General features: G+C 41.2%; 2 protein-coding genes across 2 annotated transcripts; one reads left to right on the forward strand and one right to left on the reverse strand.

The window, feature by feature from the left end:
* Positions 1-4,719: 4,719 nt before the first annotated feature.
* Positions 4,720-12,404, forward strand: LOC105931064 (cyclic AMP-responsive element-binding protein 1). Its single transcript, XM_012869572.3, has 8 exons — positions 4,720-4,874; positions 8,182-8,275; positions 8,364-8,507; positions 8,605-8,702; positions 8,792-8,931; positions 9,022-9,204; positions 9,724-9,877; positions 9,957-12,404. The coding sequence occupies exons 2-8, from the start codon at positions 8,189-8,191 to the stop codon at positions 10,099-10,101; spliced, it is 951 nt and encodes a 316-aa protein (XP_012725026.1). The 5' UTR covers positions 4,720-4,874; positions 8,182-8,188; the 3' UTR covers positions 10,102-12,404.
* Positions 12,232-13,955, reverse strand: mettl21a (methyltransferase like 21A). Its single transcript, XM_012869574.3, has 3 exons — positions 13,809-13,955; positions 13,604-13,715; positions 12,232-12,860 (listed from the first exon to the last, which is right to left on the reverse strand). Exons 1-3 carry the CDS (start codon positions 13,953-13,955, stop codon positions 12,466-12,468), a joined length of 654 nt encoding a protein of 217 aa, XP_012725028.2. The 3' UTR covers positions 12,232-12,465.
* Between the last annotated feature and the right edge of the window lie 4,720 nt (positions 13,956-18,675).

Raw genomic sequence — 18,675 nt, forward strand, 5'->3', positions numbered from 1 at the left:
ATTAAAACTCCTTTTTAAGTTTTTTGTCCTAAATTAATTAGATAAAAGGCCAAACTAACTCGGGAGATTTAAACATTTCTGCTTGCCGTCATCCCCTTTAATGGTAGCTCTTCCTCCAGTTCAGAAAAGAATGTTCTTCTTCTGCACAATAAAATAACTTGTTTCATGGTCTTTTACAAAATTGCAGCAAGATTTTCATTTTGAATGCATTTCTCCAAGACTACAGGTCTGACAATCAACCTAAAACCTTATCAGCTTAATCAATAGTACAAATTACAATTGTTTCAGCCATGATTAAAGCAGAGCAGTTGTCACAGAGAAGGGTGTAACGCGCTTATCACACCACTGTAATCATTCAGTCATTCATTTGTCTTTTGAATGAATGGAACTACTCAAAATAAAATGAGATTGGAAACTTGCACAATATGCATGTAGCGCTTTTGCACATGAACACAGCTGATAATCTGCAGGTGCAGATCCCACAAGAGCACAATCATTGATAAGAAGTGAAACCTCTTCTCTGGCTCTGGGCTAATTACGGTTTGTTAGGGCTATCCTAGCTGGTGACCATCATTACAGGAAATCAATGCCCAATTAAGTTTCTGACACACACTTATGGAAGTAGAAATAAATGCCGCTTGGTGACGATTGTTTATCAGATTTAGTGTGTGAGGTTTTGATAATAACTAGATGGTTCATTATCAGAGATAGAAAGTGCAGATTTTAAGATTTTACTTCAAGCTATTTTTTACACCAAGGTCAGATCAAGAATATTTGCACACTGACGGAGTAAATCCTTAAGTAAAAGATGAGCACATCCACAAGTGTTGCTGGTGTGTGTTCAGAGGAGCCTGAAATGACCTCGCACATCCAAACGATGGTCATAAATTGGGCTGAAATTCCATTTCCCCCCACAGGATTTGGACCAGCTGTAGCTGCTTAGGACCAATTTCATTCCTGCCGAAACCTTCCTCATGCACAGTGTGGCGAGAATTAATGAGCACATTTTATGGCTCAAGTCAACCACAGAAAAGCAAACATGTTGCGGTTTATTACATGATAAATAATGCAGCCACGGTCTTCTCGTTCAAATAACCTAGTGATACAAAGCCTGTCATGCATTTGAAGGATGAGTCACATCTGATCATATTAGTCTGGGATTACAGTAACATGATGGGGCTGAAGTGGAAAATGGAAAAGGCAGGACTTTGCTGCCATCCCATGGCCAATAATTGCAATCACAGTTCCACGGTTTATGTCATATAAATCTATAATTATATCAAACTGAATGTAGTCATAAAGAAATTCAAGGAGTGAAATGATGCCCTAATTTTCTGAATTATATACACAATCTTTTTCTAGTTAAATACACAAATATTAAAGTTCATATTTGGATTAAAATGTATCATATCTAATATCCATTTTCCAAACCGCTTAATCCCTCATGGGGTTGCTGGTGCCTATCTCCTGCGTTCACTAGGCGAGAGGCAGGGTACACCCTGGACAGGTCGCCAGTCTGTCGCAGAGACAAACAACCATTCACACCTAAGGACAATTTGGAGAAGCCAATTAACCTAACAGTCATGTTTTTGGACTGTGGGAGGAAGCCGGAGTACCCAGAGAGAACCCACACATGCACAGGGAGAACATGCAAACTCCATGCAGAAAGACCCAGGGGTGTACTCGAACCCAGGACCTTCTTGCTGCAAGGCAACAGCGCTACCCACTGCGCCACTGTGCACAAAAGCTACCACCTATAGAAATATAGCAAGCTAAGTTACACAAATGTGTTAAAAGTAGCTTAACTACATCAGAAGCTACTTAACGTTGTACCAACCTAATGAGAGATCAATTCAAAATGAGTCTGATACACTGGTTAAAACATTTATTAAAGATCAGCCAATTACCTAACACAGTGTAGACATTGCTTTATGAGCAGCATAATAAAATACAAACTGAAGTAATTACTGCTAGAAATAAAACAAAAAGGTTATTGGCCTAGTACGTGCGGTGGCGTTAATAACGTTTGGTGGCATTTTTTGCATATTATATTATCAGGAGGTTGTCTTTTATGTGCTCAGCCACTAGATTTAAAGGTGTTTTACCCAATAACAACACTGCAGCACCAGACACAACCAGGAGGTCCCTGATCGTTGGGGAAAGGCAGAAAGAAGATGCACCATAAGCTTTTTCATATTTCTTTTGTCATTTTTAACATGAAACTACCAAAGCACAAGCCAAGTAGTAGAACTAAATGTTGAAATGAAATTAAAAGCTAAATAAAATAAACCAGGTCACTTAATAAAGCTGCATTTTCTGTATGCTTTGTATTTATATTCACATTATAATATTTTCAGAATTAATAATAACATTTCTGTTAAAGATTTCATTTATCTTCTGCACCAAGGGCATAAGTAGGGAGAACAAGCAGAGTGAGTTTTGTGTAATATCAGACTTTATTGTTGAACTAAGCAAGATTTAGACAGGATCAGAAAGGAAGGTGCATCTTCTTTCTGCCTTTCCCCAACGATCAGGGACCTCCTGGTTGTGTCTGGTGCTGCAGTGTTCTTATTGGGTAAAACACCTTTAAATCTAGTGGCTGAGCACATAAAAGACAACCTCCTGATAATATAATATGCAAAAAACGCCACCAAACGTTATTAACGCCACCGCACGTATTTTACGCGAGCGCGCGTTTTTTACGCCACCGCGCGTTCTGGCTGGAAACGCGCGGTGACGTAAAAAACGCGCGCTCGTGTAAAATACGTGTTGGAACTGCGCGTTACTGTACGGGCGATAATATGCCTAATCGGCTTGCCATAACCCCATACACTGCCGTATACATGTGCATGTTTCGATAGATACAGACAGGAGAGGCAAAGTAGAAGCTCGCGCATGAACATGTCCAACCAACAACTCAGATTGATTGTTCACTCTGAATGTTGTTTCAAAATAGCAAACCTGGTTTCATTTCCTAGTTATGTCCTGGATTTTGTAGCGTTTGTGGACGCTACGTCGCTACTTGATCAAAAAAATAACGTCACTACAGAAAAGTTACTTGATTCATAAAGCAGCGACGCTACGGTCAAGCTACTGGAAAATGTAGTTTAACTAATAGCTTCGCTACATGTAGCGGCGCTACACGTTATTTTTTTGATCAAGTAGCGACGTAGCGTCCACAAACGCTACAAAATCCAGGACATAACTAGGAAATGAAACCAGGTTTGCTATTTTAAAACAACATTTCATATATATATATATATATATATATATATATATATATATATATATATATATATATATATATATATATATAGCAAAGTAAATGTAAATTCATATTTTTATGTATTTCACTTTACTTTTTAAAGCTGACTAGTTCTTCCTCTCTCCAGTTCTTTCAGTGATTCTCTTAAAGTGGGAAAGAAGAGAGAACATCCCACTTAAGTCAGCCACATGTATGGTGACCCTCATAAATTTGAAAATGGCTATAATAAAAAAAGCCACTTGCTTAATCTTGCAAAGACCTACAGTAGGAAAAATTGACAACAGCTGGAACTGAAATGTTGCAGGAGACAAGTGAATTCTGACCTATTACTTAAAGGTTATATCAGAATCAGGTTTAATTGCTTTGTAAAACAAGACTTTGGTAATAATTTGCTCTCATTGAAGACATTTAAAGTACAGTATACAAAAAAATTAAATAGATATTCTTGTGCATATCAAGATAAACATTTTTCAGCAAAAGATGAAGATGTTTGGATTGGTGCAAATTAGCATGGTAATGATGTGGGTACTCTACTGGTAAGTGTTTCGTTCCAAATGGTGTCTGTGTGTGAGGACCATCTCAGGTCCTGAAGATGAGTGGGTCTTCCTAGTAACCGGGAGTGATCCACAGCAGACACAGTATTATTGAGGAATCCTTATTGAGGAATCTGGATGATATGGTTTTATAGATTTGACTTTGTAAAGTGCCTTGAGATGACGCGTTGTGAATTGTCGCTACATAAATAAAATTGCATTGAATTGAATCTTTCAGGCATATATCCAAAGGAAACATGCAAATAATATAAAAAGATTGTGATATATGTTCTGTTTTGGGAGATGAGATTTGTCGACTTCCATAGAGGTTTCATACACAACAAAGGCAAGACAAAGTACATAGGATAATAAGCAAAAAGAGGCAAGACATACAGGGGGAAAAAAACTTTTTAAACATTAGTTTAAAGTCTTTAAGTAACACAAATATTTTAATGTTAATAACAATGACAACGTTTTATTGTAGTCAATGAAAATTTTTAAAAACTTTTTTAATGATACGCTTAGTAGTTCTATTTAAACAGTTTGTGGTCTGATTGGCTTGTGCTTCTTTAGGTTCCTATGTTATCTATGACGTAGAACAAATCTCCTGAAAACACACTGTAGCTACCTACTTTGATAATATCACGATTTACAGATAAAAACGTTTCATTTCACCTTATGTGAATATGCTCGGTGTTCATGACAACAATGTTCATAGATTATTTTTAAATTCTAAAAATGAAAGGGTTTAAAATAAAAATGTTCATTTTCCCCCCGTTGCGTTAATTTGTTTGCAGTGATGTTGGATGCTTCTCAGAAAAGCTACATTCTCCGCTATCTCTGTGGCTTCCTCAGTCCCCCTCGGGGTTTTCCGTAATCTTTCGGCTTCCTCCGCTGCTCGCCGGAGCCTCTCGGCAGAGTTGATTCCTCTGCTGTCGTCGTCTGCCTCGTCCTCCTCTCCGTGTTGTTGTTCTCGGTGACGCGACGGAGGTGTAGCCTGACGCGGTCTCTTACGTGTCGGTCTGAATAAAAGTGGAGCTCCGTGGACCCGGGAGTGACGAAGCGAGTCTGTGTTGGTAAGAGGACACGCGTCCGATGTTTGCTTAACAGAAAATATCTATGGCTGCCCGCAGACGATATTTGTAGCCAAATTTCCGCACAGGGCCAACAAAGAAATCATGGCGGCGGCTGTTGCAGCGGCAGAGGCTCACAAAATGAGTCAGTCTCTGCAAGGCAGAGACATAGGTATTAATGTGGGAGTGGGCTTTATTTTTTTAATTTAATAAACTACACAGGAATTGGTTTCTGGACAATTGATTTAGGCAACGTTCGCATTTACTTATTTTAAACCAGTAACGAATTAAAAACGGATTAAATAAACGCGTGTATCTGTCCTAGTAGTAAAGAAAAAACCCGGCTTGCAGCGCATGCAGACATTTCCCTCCATAAAAGCTGCCAGCTAGCAACACAGCAATATCAGCTAGCACAGCTTCGGGGAAAGCTGCATTTAAAAAATATAACGCCAAGCTCCGCGCACTGACATATGTATTAAATAAAACCGAGCTAACTGGATACGTCTTAAACGGTCGGATGCTGAACTCTTGTGTCATTCATTACATTCGCGTTAGCCACCTAGCATGCTAACATTAATAGCACTGCTAGTCGCAGCCACTAGCTGCTCGGGTAGCTCCCGGCATGCTAGAAATGAAATAAAGCTGAATGTTTGAGCGTCATCCAGATGTGGTCCCGTGTTTTCGTGTCGTTCAAGCTAATATTGCTACACATCGTGTAAAATGGGTTCTGCTGCAGTGTGTGAAGCCAAGCCACACCCTCCCTCGGAGCCAAAACTCACCGTTGGAAGATTTAATGCAGCATAGTTTTGCAGCGGTTTTAATACAGTGTAGCAGCAACATGGAGGCATTTTTTGTTAACACAATGTTTCATGATGGACCCACAATCCTGCGTGTGTGTGAAAACATTAAGGAAAAATACCTAAATACTAGGACTGCATGATTTTTAATCTTATCAATTTTTCCCACTGCCACCAACAGTAGGTTTTAAATATCAATTACTCTTTTGTTCTTTTCATTTTGAACCACAGACTTCAGAGAAGTATAGAAAAATAATGCTTGCAGAATTTAGTGTTTTTATTATTATTAGTCTTAGCATATTTTGTATATTATCGTTTTTGCCATTTTGTTTTTTTGTAGAGTAACACTAGTAGCTAGTTAATTATTCAGGCTTTCCGGTTGTTACTAGCCTTCAGTCTCCTGCTTTACAGACATGATGTGACTCATTTCTTGCCAACTGCAGTTTTATTTATTTCACCACCACAACATTCATTTACCAGCTGGCGGTATGTTTCTCCCTAATGAAAGCATGCTGAAAACTCGATTTATTTAGTTTAGTTTTTCTGCAAGGATCCCTTGTTGCTTAAAGAGGAAGTCTATGTTACTATGTCTGCCTTTGTTTAAAATAATAAAATAAAGAATCCAAGTATAATGAACAAGATAAATTGCATGAAAATAAATCTTTCAGCCAATTACTGGCCCAATTTAGGGCCTAATTGTAATAACAGCGAAATACAATTTTTTTTTCTTAGTTTTTATTGAAATACTTTTTAGATTTTTAGTGCTTCTTGTAAATAAAACTGTGACGATGTGTTAATATATTGGTCTTTTAAAGGGGTAGTCCTATAGGTAATCCCATAGTGACATTAATATTGACACAAGCTTTGTATGCTAAAGGCATTTTTTAAAGACTGACTTGTACTGGTGTAAAAACTAATAATACTTTTACTGTATTTTGTAGATGCTGATACTGTTTTCTATATAGCTTGATGTGTGTGTGGCCTTTTTAACTATCTGAGGGGGCGGCATCAAAAACATTATTGCTGCTAATTAAAGGTAGGGTCGGAGATTTTTCCGGAAGTTTTCCAAGTCCCTTTTGGAATGGTAAACAGCTTGTACTTGTGCAGCACTTTAACTAGCCTGATGAACCCAAAGCTCTTTACACTACAATCAGTTATTCACTCATTCACACCCTGATGTTGGTGAACTATGTTAGTAGCCACAGCTGCCCTGGGGCAGACTGACAGAGGCAAGGCTTCCATACGTCGGCGCCACCAGCAGGCAATTTGGGTGAAGTGTCTTGCCGAAGGACACAACAATTGAGACACAATTATTGTGTCGGAGCGGGTCATCGAACCGGCAACCAGCCAATTGCAGGAAGAACTCCCTAATTCTTCTGTTCTTCAGGGGGATTGCATGAAAAAAAATCTCCCAAATCCACTCTGGTCCAGGTCCAGTCTGTATATGTGGTGGTTCTCTGAATAAATAGCTTCTGCTCTTCCAGTGACAGACCCCTCGTAGGCTTTAAGGGGCTGTGGAATATTCTGAGTAAAACCAGCTTTTCATTCAGTCTCAGAGCTTTACTGCCAAGAAATTATCAAAAGATATCTTTGGCTCGCTGATTGTAAAGCTGATGGGAGTTCCCCCTTTTTCTTTCTCCTGCAGTTGGAAGTCTGGATCAGTTCAATGAAATCTTTTCTCAGAAAATACATTTTCACACAATTTGAAATGTAAATTTTTTTTTGGGGGGGGGGTGTAACTACATTACAGGCTCTGCTGTTGTACTGGATGGAGATCTGTCTTTAGTAAGAGGAGCTGCTCAGGGTCTGGGGGAGGGCTGCAACAATGAATCGATAAAATCACTAAAAATCGACAATTAAATGTGCTGGCAACAGATTTCACCATCGATTCGCTGTGTCGCGCAATTAATGCGTCACTCGCCATGTCGCGGAGCCCTTACCTCACCCGCAGACAGTCGTTAATATCGGCTGGTCGACTGGCTGCAGAGCGAGCTCAACTGGGCGGAGGCAGTGTTTTTCCAGATACAGCTTTTTTTGTAGTAAATTTTGACGACACAGAGAACAAGGCTTGAACCAAGTACTCAACAGATGGTGAGCAGAGGCAAGGGTGCTCACCACTGTTCCACCGTGATGCGCAAAATAAACAAAACATTAAATATGGATATCAAGCAATGTAGAACAGTTAAACAGGCAACAATAAAAACAAACTTAACATTTAAATGTTTGCACACTTTATGTAGCAGCATGAAGCCTTTGTAGTGCAAATCACCCTCCTGAGAATATTTGTAAACAGCTTTATGACAAAAAACGTGAACGATCTAAGCCTGAGTGTTCTGATGGATCGGCGAACGCATTAACGAATTGGCCGACACAAGTAAAAAAAGACAGATATCGGTGGACCTCTTGTTTCACCAAAAGAAGCAAAACCCAGATATGTAAGGGGAGGGGGGGTCCTTCTTCACAGCACTATAAACGCTCCCGTCTAAACGTGTCCGATTGTTTGTTTGTTGCAGCTTTTAAATGAAGATGGAAGCTGGTACAGAGGTACAGCAGAGTGGTGAAACGACTGTCTCAGAGTCTGAGGCGCAGCAGATCACGCTTGCACAGGTAGTTCCTACCATCATCGCAGATCGGCGGATTGCCGCTCGGTTCGTTTAATCAAGCCCGAGGCGTTTGCGTGCCGCTCTGTTTGCAGGCGCCCATCACGGCAGGCCAGGTCTCCAGTGGTCAAGGAGTCACTATAGTCCAGCTTCCTAACGGTCAAACGGTCCAAGTGCACGGGGTGATCCAGGCGGCTCAGCCCTCGGTCATTCAGTCGCCACACGTCCAGGCTGTACAGGTAAAGAGGAGCAAGAAAACCTCTTAAAACTCTCACAGTGCAACTTTTTTTCCCTTCATTTTAAGATTAAAGCCCTCTGGTTCTTATTTGCTTCCAGATTTCCACTGTAGAGAGCGAGGATTCCCAGGAATCTGTTGATAGTGTCACTGATTCCCAGAAGAGGAGAGAGATTCTTTCTAGACGGCCTTCTTACAGGTATGCTTTACTTGTCAGATGAAAGAAATCTGCGTTTTTAGTGCAAATGTTTGCTGGAACTTAGCCTTGGTTGTGTTTGGCTTGAACAGGAAGATTCTGAACGACTTATCGTCAGATGCTCCTGCTGTGCCTCGAATTGAGGAGGAAAAATCTGAGGACGACTCTGGTCCAGCCATCACCACAGTCACTATGCCCACTCCCATCTACCAGACCAGCAGTGGCCAGTACAGTAAGTTTATCCCCAGTGCAGCCAACCCCCTGTTTAGGTGTGATCATATGGAAACGTTGCACTCACCGGCTTCACGGCTTCCATCTGCAGTTGCCATAACTCAGGGCGGCGCCATTCAGCTGGCCAGCAATGGCACAGATGGAGTGCAGAGCCTGCAGACGCTCACCATGGCCAACACTGCCACCGCACAGCCGGGGACCACCATCCTGCAGTACGCTCAGACCAGCGACGGTCAGCAGATCCTCGTTCCCAGTAACCAGGTCGTTGTTCAAGGTGATGACTAGTTTCAGCTTTATGCTTTACTTACACTCATCAGAACACAAACTACATCTTCTATGGAGGGGGGGGGGGTCCTGTGTCAGGGCATAGTCAATACTAGGTTCTAAATTGCTTACAGTGTCATGTGAATGTATTTACACCCCTTTCTTACAACCACAAACTTCTATGAATTTAGGAGTTTTGTTGAACAGAATGATCTAATATGCAGAGCGTCATGTGAAGTGGATGGAAAAATAAGTTCACCATTTGTTTTCCAGATGGTGACTCGAGTTTATTTTCAGCCCTGTGGACTCTGGTGCTCCTAAATAAACTCTAGTGCAAACTATCGCCTTCATCAGGCAGAACGTTTCGGAAACGTTTCCAGCAGTAACAGTAACTCAGTCATGTTGAGTCCATCCTCTGAAAGTGGAGGGAGGGGCGCGACTCGGCACTGGCCTAGAAGGCAAATGTTGTGACCCAATGAATGCCTCCAAAAAATGATGGGAAATGACGCCTGTGTGCTTTTCCCACCAGCTGCTTCTGGCGACGTCCAGGCCTACCAGATCCGGACAGCTCCAACCAGCACCATCTCTCAGGGGGTAGTCATGGCAACATCTCCTGCGTTGGGAACAACAGGAGGCACAGAGGAAGTGACGCGGAAAAGGGAGGTCCGACTGATGAAAAACAGGTACTTGTCTGTATCCGTAATTAGAAATGCTTCCCCACCCATTAAGTCGTGAAGTTTGACTTGAACGTGTGCAACACAGGGAGGCAGCTCGGGAGTGTCGCAGGAAGAAGAAGGAGTACGTAAAGTGTCTGGAAAACCGTGTGGCTGTACTGGAGAACCAGAACAAGACCCTCATCGAGGAACTCAAAGCCCTGAAAGACTTGTATTGCCACAAATCAGAGTAGAAAAGTCACCTAGCGCCTCCCGGTGGGTGGGGGGCGTCCTTTTGTACAGAGACTCAGCTCCGAGCCACGCATCCGGAAGCCACTCCTCTTTTCTACTTTTCCTGCTTTCTTAAAAAAATAACTGCTGATAAATGTGAGAGTGGGAATCACTAAGACACAAGAAGATGCCTGTCCATCTTTTAAGCATCAGTTTCCCTCAATAAGAGGTGAGGCAGGAAACTCCCAGGAAAGCATTCCAGTCACTGGTGCCCAGTCAGACTGGGCAGAATCACCAGCAAAGAGGAATTGACATCAATCACCTCCCTTCCCAGCATGGAACCTGGTCGCTCGGATCTCAGAGAGGGTACCCTTGTGGGCAACGTGGGTATTTGTAACTCGCATTAATCTGTTACTTAATCACGCTATGAACTGTAGGTGGGTCGTTTTATCTCTGACTTGGGTTTAGTTTATTCTCGGTTTGTTTCTATGTTCCTTGATGCCATGTTAGAATAAAAAACTCTGCCTTTTTAAGACACGAACAAACCGCTAAACATCAACTGTAAAACACAGCTTTAGAAATCCAGTATTGACCGTGGGAAACTTTTGAAACTGTCTACTTTGTTTTATTGTTTTTTTTGTTTGTTTTTTTAACTGGAAGATAAATACATTAAGGCTAAATAATTTTGGTCATAGTCCTAAAATGATGGAAAAGATAAATTCCTGTTACAAGAATAAATTAGGGCAGGGAGCATAATGGTAAATGGCTTGTACTTGTATAGCGCTTTATCAAGTCAGACCACCCCAAAGTGCTTCACACTACAATCAGTCATTCACACACACACACACACATTCACACCTCCCTATGTTAGTGGGCACAGCTGCCCTGGGGCAGACTGGCATACTTCAGCACCACCGGACCCTCTGACCACCGCCAGCAGGCAGTTTAGGTGAAGTGTCTTGCCCAAGGACACAACAATTGAGACGGTCAAAGTGGGGGATCGAACCGGCATCCCACCATTTGTAAGTCAAACTCCCTTACATATATGTATGATAGAAGGTATCATAACTTAAGTGGCAAGAAACAGTTATTCTAGTATTTTCTTTTCTGTTGTTATTATTACAGTGTTTATTTTCAAAAGCTTATTCAGATTTATTTTTACCAAACAAAAACAGGCCTTTTTCAGGAAAAAAAAAAAGAATATCTGCATACAGCGAGGTTAAAAAGTTGCCTTTTAAATTTCAGCTTTTTATGCACTGGGACATAATTACTAGGTTTTTTTAAACCAGGTTCTAAAGGTATTTAAATCTAACAGAAAAAAAGAGAAACTGGATTTCACACAGGTAGCCTCACATTTGACCGAAATATAGTTTGATGGACACAGGCTCTGTCTCTACATACGAGCCCAAAGAATCACCGTGTTTGGTTCTCCCCCAAACTGTTAGGGAATTACTCACTATCCCTTTCCAAACAGATGGATTGCAATGGCTACTTCTAAGGTCCTTCCTGATACTTTTCCATTCTGGCATTGTGGTGACACAAACACTCACTTCCATATTTCACAGGGATAATCACTCTGAGTCGAGGGATTTGTAAGCTACTTTGCCTCTTAAACTGTTTATCTGAAGGTTGCTAACCATATACTCTGAAATGTTCACCATAATCTGTTAAATGATTAAAACTGATTTAAATATGATTAGAACCTGGTAAAGAAAAATAAAATGTTTGATATCCTAAAACCTTTACACTTAGCAGGTGTACTTTCTATTCATCACTACTTTAGTTGTAAACAAACTGCAAAGACCGACGGAGCAGATCACTTGTTTTGTAATGATTAATATGCCGAGATTATGTGGACAGTTAGTGGGGAAAAACAATGCTCTGCCCTTTAAAGTTGGTCTGTTTTAACCTCGATAACAGGAAGCTGATGCCCCCGCCCTCCCCCGAGGAGTCTGCAGGAAAACAAAGCAGTGTGTGCACTTTCCTTGCTTTTACAATCCTTAAACATTTCAAAGAACCTGAAGGGCTCGGAGCAGACTGGTTCCGCCGGAGGGTTGTTTTGAACGCATTCAAGTGTTTTTTCTAACTCCTTGGGATTTGGTCCAATTTAATTACACCTTGGAAAAGGAATGTAAAGTGCGACCAAATCGGAGAAGAGTGAACAAAGCTTTTATTTTCATGATACAGAATGCCATATTGTACTCTTATGTATAGTCTTGCTTTTTTTGTGTTGCTTTTTTTCTTAACTTTTTATTCACATTTTCTAAATGTCAACTTGTACAACAGTGTGTTTATGTTAGACATAAAAAAGATTTTTGGCAGCTGATGAACATGTTTCTGGTCTTTTTTTAATTTTTTTTATTCTCTCGCTGAACATAAATTAGTTGTCATAAATCTGTCCTCCCACGGAGTCTGCAGGCCTTGTACACATGAATGTCCTTGTCTTTGTCATAGTGGACCTCCTCCACAGCAAACCGATGCCGGAGCATGCTCAGGAAGTTTGTGTCCCGCTCGTAGCGGATCTTGCAGGCCAGTAAGACAACGGTGGTGTCTGAGCACAGGTGCTCCAGGGTCTGCAGTAGGGCTGGAAAGGTCTCCTCCAGGTAAATGATGTCTGCTCCTAGAACCAGATCAAATCCTCCAGGGAAACGTTCGAGGCCCTGACCCCAGGTCAGATCGGAGACAACCACCGAGTCACGGGACCGTGGGGGCAGGTTGGCATTGACGTTGGCAGAGAGGAATTCCAGGGCTGGTTCCCGGTCTGTGATGGTCACATGAGCGCCTGGAAAATAGGAAAATGACCGGCTGTCTCAAATCCAAATATTTGTTTAGATTCCAGGAATTAATGATCAGTCTTAGGTTTAAAAGCTACAGTGGATAAAGTTGCTTTGACGTCACACTGGAAACATGTCTGAAAGTTCCACCTGTTAAAAAACTTAAGTTGCCCAAGTTTCTTTTTTACTATTTGCAAGAACCCACATATTTTTGTGACAAATGTACAGTTTTGGAAAAAGTCTTCCAACAACATATAGTAAATGCCAACTACAGTATTTTTCAGACAAGTCACACTTTTTTTTTTTCATAGTTTGGCCTTTCTTGCGACTTATAGTCAGGTACGACTTGTATATCAATTTTAAATGGTAATTCATAATGACAAATGAACCTATAGCCGCAAGAGGGCTCTCTAGGCTTGTAAAAACTATATGCAGCTCCCGTACCACTTAAAAAAATAATTGAAACGTTAACTTATAGGCCATGTGTAGTTCGGCGGAACTACATCTGGCGAGAGTCAGGTTAGCAACATCTGACCCGTTGTTCTCTGTGTCGGCGGCGTGCGTCCACTGCACCTTTAAGTTATCAACATCAGCGCTGCCCTCTCCTGATCAACAAAGCTCAAACACTATAATCTTAATATGCTGAAATGTTTGTTTTTGTACATTGTCCATTAAATGCACACGTTTGTGGCCTGTAAACACAACAGAGAACATTATTCGACGAACACCAATCAGCCGACTGGGAACTTACCCAGCAGAGCTGCCACAATCCCCACCAGTCCAGTCCCAGCTCCCAGCTCAATGGCCTTCTTCCCCTTTAACTCCACTGCTCCCAGCTCCAGATACATGCACATAACAACCGCCTAGGGAAGGGGATACAAGCTTTACATTATTTTGTTTCGCAACAGACTCATTCCTAAGCCAATGGAAACGTTGCAGCTAAACGAGACACTCACAGCATCCCAAACGACTGCAGCCACCCCCAGCTTCTTCCAGTCCTGAGCTAAACGGAGCTCCTGGTTGACGAAGCGGAATTCTGCTGAAGAACTGTGGAGTTTGGAGAGTGCAGGGAGCGGATTATCTTCATAAGGAACAAGAGCCATGCTACAACTCTTCTTGAATCCGTAAGGCACCTTGGTGGTTTACTGACTCATTTCTGCTATCTTCTGTTTCTTTTTAACATCTCGATCGCTTTATTTATATCTCTAAATCCGTTCAGTTATTCGACAAATGAAAATTTACCTTTATACCGAACAGACCACAACACAAGCGAAAATACTCCTTGTTAAGTTAAACAATGACACCCGACCTATCTGAGCCTGCACGTCTCATGGCCGAGTCGGCCAATCACATTACAGCTTGGATGACATTAACCAATGAGAAAAACGTGTTTTTCTGAAAGGAAGTTCAAGGGGCGTGGTCCCTTCATCGACTCAAACCATAGACATATATAAAGATTTTTATTTATATAATAAATAAATATTTATTTTTTTACAATTATTATATACAATGAAATACACTATAGTATATTGAAACCATAGAACAAAACCTTTTTACCGGCTCAAGCATTTGTTTAACAAATGAAAGTACTATATAATCGTTTTTTTATTAATATTTACAAATAAGCTGTAAAATAATAATTTTAATCAATATGAACTGAAGGCTTCAAATTGCAGAGATCAGCGCGGCCCACCGCGACCCGAGTCATTGGATTAGAACGGGAGAAAATGAAAAATTAATATTAAAAAAATACAAAGTACAGTAGGACAAATAGTGACTCGTGTGTATTTCACTGCTCTTTTGACTGAGGCGCTGCATCCGTGACTCCGCTCTGTAGCGTTTTTTTCTTCTAAAGCCCGCGGTGCAGGTGAGGTTTTTTTCGGGAGAAGAACACATTTTTATCGGTAGTTGTCACTATTTTTTCTTCTGGGCAAAAAGATTCTTATAAACCGACACGCCACCTGATGAGAACTGTAATGAACGGCTCATCAATGCAAATCCGTGAAGCAGCGAGACCGTGAAAGGTGAACCGCAATATAGCGAGGGTTCACTATATATATCCATCCATCCATCCATTTTCCAAACCGCTTTAGCCCTCATGGGGTCGCGGGGGTTGCTGGTGCCTATCTCCAGCGTTCACTGGGCGAGAGGCAGGGTTCACCCTGGACAGGTCGCCAGTCTGTCGCAGCACTATATATATATATATATATATATATATATATATATATATATATATATATATATATATATATATATATATATATATATATATATATGCTGTTTATTCACTAATGTCTAACAACAACTTTGTATCTCCTATAGAAAACTTACATTCTGATCAAAAATATAAACAATGTATTTTCATCTCACTTGTGAAAGTTATCCCTCGAGCCCTGACATAAATAGTCCCTCGATTTAAACAAAAATGAGCCGCACAGTGCTGAGGCATCATTAGTGTGTCATCTTGAATCAGCAGGATTAGGTATCAAGTCGACCGCCCCAAGGTGGCGCCCGTAATTCCTGCGCAGCGACAGTCAATGCGGGGTCTACTCTTATATTATGTCTATGACTCAAACGGCTTTGAAACGTTATTGCTTCCGTTTCATTGGGGCTAACCTTTCAGAAAAAAAGCATCATAATTAAGTCGTGGGTTACTCCCATTAGCCTGTGGGAGCTGCACACTTGTAAAAACTCTTACCATAATTTTGTTCCTGTTCTCACTCGCCTGTATCTCAAGTTCCGGGGGTATTGCCTTATCTATTGTTTGGACTTCCAACTAAACTTCTAAAGAACTTATATAGAGCTTCCATAGAGAGTGTTAGAGACTGTTGCACGAGTGGTGAGAACAGCACAGGGGATTGTGGGATGCCGTCTGCAGGATCTAGACTCAATTTATGCAGAATGAGTCCAAAGAAGGGCCAGACGCATCTCCACTGATCCCACCCACCCAGGCAATGTGCTGTTTGCCCCTCTCCCATCAGGTAAATGCTTCATAAGCCTCAAAGCCAAAACAAATAAACTTAGAAACAGCCTCTTCCCAAGAGCTGTGAGAGCAATCACCCCCTGATAGGAGACTGTAGTCCAACGCTTTTAAATCACCTCCACTGTTACTAGGCTGTTATACGTTAAAAATCATCTTAACATTACTTCATACTGCACACTATCATTTCTAAATATCTAAATGCACATTTCTGTAAACAAAACCTTAATCATCATTGTTCAATAAGCACCGTGCTACCTCACTGTCTTTATCTGTGACTTTCCTAAACTCTTAAAAAAATTTAACCCTTGTTCATTGCATGTTTGTTTGTCAGTTTTTTTGCCTTCATTATGTGTAATTTGAACCCGAGAAGCCAAAAAGAAATGTTGCCGTTATGACAAATAAAATATTCTGATTGTGATCCACGGTATGTTCTTCCTTCATGAAACCCTTTTATGTATACTGAAATGCAACAAAATAAACACTCATGCAGCAGCTTCAAGGGAAACTATACTTTAAACATACAATTAACCAATGGAACAGCAGAGCTGCATCTTCTTTCATGGTTGTAACCCTGCAGTCCTGGGACATGTAGAGCTGGGGTCCGTTCTTCGTAAGTCGCTAACTCAGTCAGCTGGATTTGATTGTTGACGATTTGGCATGATCTTGGATCATTTGGTTCTTCGAAACTCATCCTGCACTTGTTGTCATAGCAACATGTGCGCAAGCTTGAAACTGCTTGCGAGCAGGCTTATTTCATGTAAACAGGATTAGATCGCAGCTGTATCACTGAGCTATATAATACACAGTGAGCTGTATAAGCAGAGGAGATAGGGAAGTCTGTCCAGCCAGTGCACTTGGACCACCTAGTGGCAGAGGACGGGACAGAATTGTGGAACACCATTTTTTGATGTTAAATAAAAGACGAAACAAATAAAGCTTAGTTCCTGTCATTTTATTTAAACAATTATTTATAAAGAAAAGCCAGCAAGTCATCTTTTGTCTGCAATAAGAGATAGTTATGTAAAGTCAGCAATACTACTGTCAAATGGTGTATTAGAACTTACTCTGAAGGTCCTTTTGAAGCAACTTGATCTCTAGGGCAATGTTTCTCTTTTTCACGTTGTGGAGTTTAATTTCTCTACTTAATTTGTGTTTTTTTTCAGGTCAAAATACTAATTTTTTTGTTGAAGAAGCCGTTTATATAGGGAACGGATGGCACTATGTGTCATTTTGTAAAAAAAAAAAAAAAAAAAAAGGGTGAAACATGCCCCAATTAGCCGGGTCATGATTAGCCGGATGAAATCATCTTGGATGTGTCATTTGTTCTCGGATGTTTTAAGCAATGTACGAAGAACGGGACCCTGGTTAGTCAAATTTGCCAAAAAACCTGAGGCGACGGCCATTCTTGCTGGCAAAGTCTATGGCTACTTTTTTCAAATCAAGTTCATCTGTCAAGTCTTTATGGGCATGCAGAATCAAACTATTATTAAGCCTGTCCTGCCACATTGTTGAACGGAGATAGGTCTTGATTCTTCTCAGTGTGGAGAAGTTGTGTTCTGACGTAGCTGTTGTGACAGGGACGGTCAGATAGATCTTGATGAGTTTTTTTCAACTCGGACACCATTGAGACTGCTACTGGATTGTCTGTCAATGACTGGATGGCTTGGACTATGGTTGACACTGTTGTCACTTTACTAGGATCAAGTGGGCTTCACAGCAGTGAGCACTCTTTCCAAGTTTGTCGTGTCCGTCCGCCGCTCTGATCGGGTAAACAAATGTTACGGCAAATTCTACATCATAAAAAAAGAAAAACCTACCAAAAAATCCTCGCTCTCATGTCATCTTGAGGACATTCTTCTTCCAAATGTTGGCTACAGACGACGTGTTTTCTCTCTGGCCAGAAGCACGATGGCAAGTTGGCAATCCAACAAAACAGCCCGTGGTGGATCATGAAGCGGAAAGGTGAAATAACTAATGTTTTTTCCACTTTTACCTGATGTGTGTTACATCCAACTGTCATGCACGTGAGCATTGTTGGTCTCAGAATTTCAATGGTGAAGTCCTCTGGAAATCCAAAATAATTGTTGTTGATCGCAGCTGTGTCCAACAGTTCCTACAGCTGCTAATGCGCGGTGAACTGCCGTCGGCTCTCCGCCGTCGGCTCTCCGCTTATCCACGTCACAGGATGTGATGTCAGGCGGCCATTACTGCCCATATTTGGGCAGTAATGGCCACCTCCATACACAGTGATCCAGACTGTGACAAAGTGGTTCAGTTTGTGTTCACCATTTGTCCCTTATTCTTATTTCTGGTTCATTTTCTTTCTGTAGCTGGCCATATTGCTTAAATTTAAACATTAGTTTGCAGCTCTGCTCCACTTACTATCCCGGGTTTGTTTGTGTTAGCATTAGGTTGCAGTTTCCATCTAAGTTTAGGTTAAAGCTACTCCTGGATTATTGGTTGAACTTGTTTATTTGGTTTCAACGTATATTCATAATTGTTTTCTAGTGATGTTACGTGATGTGCCGAGGCTTCGAGGCGTGTGTCGAGTAATGGAGGGGGCGTTTCCGTAAATTATTTCTGTGCCTCAGCGCTTGCTCCTCCCCCCCCCCCCCCCCCTTTCCCTCGGTGCAGGTGCTTTTATCACCGTTCACCATTCAAAACGTGAATCACTACATTTAATTCCCTCACATCGGTAGCAACGTGTGCCAGTTAAAGTCAATAGGACAGTTACTAGCTGTGTTTCATGCTCTTTCGTTTTTAACAACATAGAATCAGTGGCACTTTGGTGGGCTGCTGCCTCGCGCTTTAATTCAGGTGCGCACTTTTAAGGGTCATTT

Source organism: Fundulus heteroclitus, chromosome 24 (assembly GCF_011125445.2).
Source record: "Fundulus heteroclitus isolate FHET01 chromosome 24, MU-UCD_Fhet_4.1, whole genome shotgun sequence".
In the NCBI taxonomy this organism is placed as follows: Eukaryota; Metazoa; Chordata; class Actinopteri; order Cyprinodontiformes; family Fundulidae; genus Fundulus; species Fundulus heteroclitus.

Coding starts and splice junctions, on each gene's coding strand:
- mettl21a (XM_012869574.3), bottom strand. CDS start 13,955: ATGGCTCTTGTTCCTTATGAAGATAATCCGCTCCCTGCACTCTCCAAA. Junction 13,716..13,808: donor CTGCAGTCGTTTGGGATGCT/GTGAGTGTCTCG, acceptor CCCCTTCCCTAG/GCGGTTGTTATGTGCATGTA. Junction 12,861..13,603: donor GATTGTGGCAGCTCTGCTGG/GTAAGTTCCCAG, acceptor CCTATTTTCCAG/GCGCTCATGTGACCATCACA.
- LOC105931064 (XM_012869572.3), top strand. CDS start 8,189: ATGAAGATGGAAGCTGGTACAGAGGTACAGCAGAGTGGTGAAACGACT. Junction 8,932..9,021: donor GACCAGCAGTGGCCAGTACA/GTAAGTTTATCC, acceptor TTCCATCTGCAG/TTGCCATAACTCAGGGCGGC. Junction 9,205..9,723: donor TAACCAGGTCGTTGTTCAAG/GTGATGACTAGT, acceptor TTTTCCCACCAG/CTGCTTCTGGCGACGTCCAG.